Below are 7,500 nucleotides of genomic sequence, written 5' to 3'. Positions count from 1 at the left end.
AGCATTAAACTCAACCTGCAATTCATTCATTTTTTCTCAAGGGTGTTATTACACCTCCACTAATCTCTCCATCTCTCCTCCTCCACTAATCTCTCCATCTCTCCTCCTCCACTAATCTCTCCATCTCTCCTCTTCCACTAATCTCTCCATCTCTCCTCTTCCACTAATCTCTCCATCTCTCCTCCACTAATCTCTCCATCTCTCCTCTTCCACCAGTCTCTCCATCTCTCCTCTTCCACTAATCTCTCCATCTCTCCTCTCCACTAATCTCTCCATCTCTCCTCTTCCACTAATCTCTCCATCTCTCCTCTTCCACTAATCTCTCCATCTCTCCTCTTCCACTAATCTCTCCATCTCTCCTCTTCCACTAATCTCTCCATCTCTCCTCTTCCACCAGTCTCTCCATCTCTCCTCTTCCACTAATCTCTCCATCTCTCCTCTTCCACTAATCTCTCCATCTCTCCTCTTCCACTAATCTCTCCATCTCTCCTCTTCCACTAATCTCTCCATCTCTCCTCTTCCACCAGTCTCTCCATCTCTCCTCTTCCACTAATCTCTCCATCTCTCCTCTTCCACTAATCTCTCCATCTCTCCTCTTCCACTAATCTCTCCATCTCTCCTCTTCCACTAATCTCTCCATCTCTCCTCCTCCACTAATCTCTCCATCTCTCCTCTTCCACTAATCTCTCCATCTCTCCTCTTCCACTAATCTCTCCATCTCTCCTCTTCCACTAATCTCTCCATCTCTCCTCTTCCACTAATCTCTCCATCTCTCCTCTTCCACTATCTCTCCATCTCTCCTCTTCCACTAATCTCTCCATCTCTCCTCTTCCACTAATCTCTCCATCTCTCCTCTTCCACTAATCTCTCCATCTCTCCTCTTCCACCAGTCTCTCCATCTCTCCTCTTCCACTAATCTCTCCTCTTCCACTAATCTCTCCATCTCTCCTCTTCCACTAATCTCTCCATCTCTCCTCTTCCACTAATCTCTCCATCTCTCCTCTCCACTAATCTCTCCTCCTCCACTAATCTCTCCATCTCTCCTCTTCCACCAGTCTCTCCATCTCTCCTCTTCCACTAATCTCTCCATCTCTCCTCTTCCACTAATCTCTCCATCTCTCCTCTTCCACTAATCTCTCCATCTCTCCTCTTCCACTAATCTCTCCATCTCTCCTCTTCCACTAATCTCTCCATCTCTCCTCTTCCACTAATCTCTCCTCTTCCACTAATCTCTCCATCTCTCCTCTTCCACTAATCTCTCCATCTCTCCTCTTCCACTAATCTCTCCATCTCTCCTCTTCCACTAATCTCTCCATCTCTCCTCTTCCACTAATCTCTCCATCTCTCCTCTTCCACTAGTCTCTCCATCTCTCCTCTTCCACTAATCTCTCCATCTCTCCTCTTCCACTAATCTCTCCATCTCTCCTCTTCCACTAATCTCTCCATCTCTCCTCTTCCACTAATCTCTCCATCTCTCCTCTTCCACTAATCTCTCCATCTCTCCTCTTCCACTAATCTCTCCATCTCTCCTCTTCCACTAATCTCTCCATCTCTCCTCTTCCACTAATCTCTCCATCTCTCCTCTTCCACTAATCTCTCCATCTCTCCTCTTCCACTAATCTCTCCATCTCTCCTCTTCCACTAATCTCTCCATCTCTCCTCTTCCACTAATCTCTCCATCTCTCCTCTTCCACTAATCTCTCCATCTCTCCTCTTCCACTAATCTCTCCATCTCTCCTCTTCCACTAATCTCTCCATCTCTCCTCTTCCACTAATCTCTCCATCTCTCCTCTTCCACTAATCTCTCCATCTCTCCTCTCCACTAATCGCTCCTCCTCCACTAATCTCTCCATCTCTCCTCTTCCACCAGTCTCTCCATCTCTCCTCTTCCACTAATCTCTCCATCTCTCCTCTTCCACTAATCTCTCCATCTCTCCTCTTCCACTAATCTCTCCATCTCTCCTCCTTCACTAATCTCTCCATCTCTCCTCCTCCACTAATCTCTCCATCTCTCCTCTTCCACTAATCTCTCCATCTCTCCTCCTCCACTAATCTCTCCATCTCTCCTCCTCCACTAATCTCTCCATCTCTCCGTTTAAGAGATAAGCATGTCCTCCTCTCATCCTTCCAGTTTAAACCTATATCCCCACTGCAATCCATCTCCAACCTGAACCCATCTATCTCTCCAGTTTCTATCAATACATCTCCAACCTTAACCTATCTATCTCTCCAGTTACTTTCAATACATCTCCAACCTTAACCCATCTATCTCTCCAGTTACTTTCAATACATCTCCAACCTTAACCCATCTATCTCTCCAGTTTCTTTCAATACATCTCCAACCTTAACCCATCTATCTCTCCAGTTTCTATCAATACATCTCCAACCTTAACCTATCTATCTCTCCAGTTACTTTCAATACATCTCCAACCTTAACCCATCTATCTCTCCAGTTACTTTCAATACATCTCCAACCTTAACCCATCTATCTCTCCAGTTTCTTTCAATACATCTCCAACCTTAACCCATCTATCTCTCCAGTTTCTATCAATACATTTCCAACCTTAACCTATCTATCTCTCCAGTTACTTTCAATACATCTCCAACCTTAACCCATCTATCTCTCCAGTTACTTTCAATACATCTCCAACCTTAACCCATCTATCTCTCCAGTTTCTATCAATACATTTCCAACCTTAACCCATCTATCTCTCCAGTTACTTTCAATACATCTCCAACCTTAACCCATCTATCTCTCCAGTTACTTTCAATACATCTCCAACCTTAACCCATCTATCTCTCCAGTTTCTTTCAATACATCTCCAACCTTAACCTATCTATCTCTCCAGTTACTTTCAATACATCTCCAACCTTAACCCATCTATCTCTCCAGTTTCTTTCAATACATCTCCAACCTTAACCCATCTATCTCTCCAGTTTCTTTCAATCCATCTCTAACCTTTACCCATCTCTCCATTCAATTGCTATATCATATTTTACTGGTAACATAGAATGCACTCAAAGTCTTCCTTACAAACGTCTGTGTGTGTGTGTGTCTGTGTGTGTGTGTGTATTACCTAAACACCAGTGCGTTGGTGCGTCCGAGGCCCAGCACCAGACATTCAGTGATCTCTATGCTCTCAGCTCTCATCAGAGGGACCAGCTGTTTCAGGAGCCATGCCACTGACGGAGTACCTATCACCTGATCAATACATAATATATACAGTACCAGTCAAAATATATATAAATACAGTACCAGTCAAAATATATATAAATACACTACCAGTCAAAATATATATATACAGTACCAGTCAATATATATAAATACAATACCAGTCAAAATATATATATATATATATATATATATATACAGTACCAGTCAAAATATATATATACAGTACCAGTCAAAATATATATATATACAGTACCAATCAAAAAAAAAAAATATATATATATTTTGTACCTCAATTGGTAGAGCATGACGCTTGTAACGCCAGGGTAGTGGGTTCGATCCCTGGGACCACCCATACGTAAAAATGTATGCGCACATGACTGTAAGTCGCTTTGGATAAAAGCGTCTGCTAAATGGCATATTATTATTATATTATTATTATTATTATTATTATTATTATTATTATATACAGTACCAGTCAAAATATATATAAATACAGTACCAGTCAAAATATATATAAATACAGTACCAGTCAAAATATATATAAATACAGTACCAGTCAAAATATATATATTTATATATATCTACTTTGAAGAATCTTTGGTTACTACATGATTCCATATGTGTTATTTAATAGTTTTGATGTCTTCACTACTTTTACATTTACATTTACATCATTTAGCATCATTTATTATTCTACAATGTAGAAAATAGTAAAAAATAAAGAAAAACCCTGGAATGACTAGGTGTAATCAATAACACACACAACTCTGATCATAGCCATGCCACTGAAGGAGTACACACACAATAATGTACAGATCAATAACACAAACATAGTTCTAATTACACACACACACACACACACACACACACACACACACACACACACACACACACACACACACACACACACACACACACACACACACACACACAACCAACCACCCACCCACCCACCCACCCACCCACCCACCCACCCACCTACCCACCTACCACCCCCCCTACCTTGTTGTCGTAGGTAACACTGCCGTCAGGTGTGGTAGCAGTGATTTCAGGTGTGGAGGCTCTCAGGTGACCAGGTGACATGATGCTGGGTTTGGCCACGCCCAGGCACAGGATCAGGTAGTTCCGCCACAGAGAGATGGAGCTGTCACTGGAGCCTGCTGACGAGGTCTTCTTAGCATTCACTGGACTACTGTAACACACACACAGTCACAACACACACACACACACACACAGTCACAACACACACACACACACAGTCACAACACATACACACACACAGTCACAACACACACACAGTCACAACACACACACACCACACACAGTCACAACACACACACACACAGTCACAACACACACACACCACACACAGTCACAACACACACAAACACAGTCACAACACGCACACACACACACACACACAGTCACAACACACACACACACAGTCACAACACACACACACCACACACAGTCACAACACACACACACACAGTCACAACACGCACACACACACACACACACAGTCACAACACACACACACACAGTCACAACACACACACACCACACACAGTCACAACACACACACACACAGTCACAACAAACACACACACACACAGTCACAACACACACACACACAGTCACAACACACACACACACACACAGTCACAACACACACACACACACACACACACACACACAGTCACAACACACACACACAGTCACAACACACACACACACACAGTCACAACACACACACACCACACACAGTCACAACACACACAAACACAGTCACAACACACACACACACACACACACACACAGTCACAACACACACACACACACACAGTCACAACACACACACACACAGTCACAACACACATACACACACACACACAGTCACACACAGTCACAACACACACACACACAGTCACAACACGCACACACACACACACACAGTCACAACACACACACACACCACACACAGTCACAACACACACACACACAGTCACAACAAACACACACACACAGTCACAACACACACACACACACACACACACACAGTCACAACACACACACACAGTCACAACACACAGACACAGTCACAACACACACACACACACACACACACACACACAGTCACAACACACACACACAGTCACAACACACACACACACACAGTCACAACACACACACACCACACACAGTCACAACACACACAAACACAGTCACAACACACACACACACACAGTCACAACACACACACACACACACAGTCACAACACACACACACACAGTCACAACACACATACACACACACACACACAGTCACAACACACACACACACAGTCACAACACGCACACACACACACACACACACACACACAGTCACAACACACACACACACAGTCACAACACACACACACACACACAGTCACAACACGCACACACACACACACACACAGTCACAACACGCACAAACACACACAGTCACAACACGCACACACACCAAGCACACAGTCACAACACGCACACACACGAAGCACACAGAGGACAGAGAGAGTTAGCATTAGAGAGATGTTTCAAGTTTTTACTTATCCCTTGCACAAGTACAGTGAAATGCTTAACTTGAAGCCCTTCCCAACAGCAGTATTCAATAATAGTAGAAGTAAAAAAACTAGAGAAATATTTAAAAAACTGGAGAATGTTATATACAGGGAAAGCTCTATACAGGGTCAGCTATATACGGGGTCAGCTATATACAGGGTCAGCTCTATAAGGGGTCAGCTATATACAGGGTCAGCTATATACAGGGTCAGCTATATACAGGGTCAGCTCTATACGGGGTCAGCTATATACGGGGTCAGCTATATACGGGGTCAGCTATATACGGGGTCAGCTATATACGGGGTCAGCTCTATAAGGGGTCAGCTATATACAGGGTCAGCTATATAAGGGGGCCAGCTATATACGGGGTCAGCTATTTACGGGGTCAGCTATATACGGGGTCAGCTATATACGGGGTCAGCTATATACGGGGTCAGCTATATACGGGGTCAGCTATATACGGGGTCAGCTATATAAGGGGGCCAGCTATATACGGGGTCAGCTATATACAGGGTCAGCTATATAAGGGGGCCAGCTATATACGGGGTCAGCTATATACGGGGTCAGCTATATACGGGGTCAGCTATATACGGGGTCAGCTATATAAGGGGGCCAGCTATATACGGGGTCAGCTATATACGGGGTCAGCTATATACGGGGTCAGCTATATAAGGGGGCCAGCTATATACGGGGTCAGCTATATACGGGGTCAGCTCTATACGGGGTCAGCTATATACGGGGTCAGCTCTATACGGGGTCAGCTCTATACGGGGTCAGCTATATACGGGGTCAGCTCTATACGGGGTCAGCTATATACGGGGTCAGCTATATACGGGGTCAGCTATATACGGGGTCAGCTATATAAGGGGGCCAGCTATATACGGGGTCAGCTCTATACGGGGTCAGCTCTATACGGGGTCAGCTATATACGGGGTCAGCTATATACAGGGACAGCTACACTATATATATACAAAAGTATGTGGATACTCCTTCGAATTAGTGGATTTGTCTAAAATCGAGCACACAGCCATACAATATATACATGGTAATATATACATGGTAATATACCAATGGTAATATATACATGGTAATATACCAATGGTAATATATACATGGTAATATACTAATGGTAATATATACATGTAATATACTAATGGTAATATATACATGGTAATATACCAATGGTAATATATACATGGTAATATACTAATGGTAATATATACATGGTAATATACCAATGGTAATATATACATGGTAATATACCAATGGTAATATATACATGGTAATATACTAATGGTAATATATACATGGTAATATACTAATGGTAATATATACATGGTAATATACTAATGGTAATATATACATGGTAATATACCAATGGTAATATATACATGGTAATATACCAATGGTAATATATACATGGTAATATACCAATGGTAATAGATACATGGTAATATACTAATGGTAATATATACATGGTAATATACTAATGGTAATATATACATGGTAATATACTAATGGTAATATATACATGGTAATATACTAATGGTAATATATACATGGTAATATACCAATGGTAATATATACATGGTAATATATACATGGTAATATACCAATGGTAATATATACATGGTAATATACCAATGGTAATATATACATGGTAATATACTAATGGTAATATACTAATGGTAATATATACATGGTAATATACCAATGGTAAT

General features: G+C 42.2%; 1 protein-coding gene across 1 annotated transcript in view; it reads right to left on the bottom strand.

Moving 5' to 3' along the window:
* The window catches only part of LOC311114535 (protein furry homolog), a gene marked incomplete at both ends in the record, with an annotated part of 39,668 nt that overhangs the window by 26,242 nt on the left and 5,926 nt on the right, over positions 1-7,500 (bottom strand). The window contains 2 exons of the mRNA XM_084189781.1: positions 3,078-3,202; positions 4,178-4,367. Coding sequence (XP_084045907.1) covers positions 3,078-3,202; positions 4,178-4,367 — 315 coding nt within the window. The remainder of the gene's footprint in view (positions 1-3,077; positions 3,203-4,177; positions 4,368-7,500) is intronic.

Source organism: Coregonus lavaretus, assembly GCF_964263955.1.
Source record: "Coregonus lavaretus genome assembly, contig: HAP1_SCAFFOLD_4799, whole genome shotgun sequence".
In the NCBI taxonomy this organism is placed as follows: Eukaryota; Metazoa; Chordata; class Actinopteri; order Salmoniformes; family Salmonidae; genus Coregonus; species Coregonus lavaretus.
Note: the sequence above shows the minus strand (reverse complement) of the source record. Positions and strands in the feature narration are given on the sequence as shown.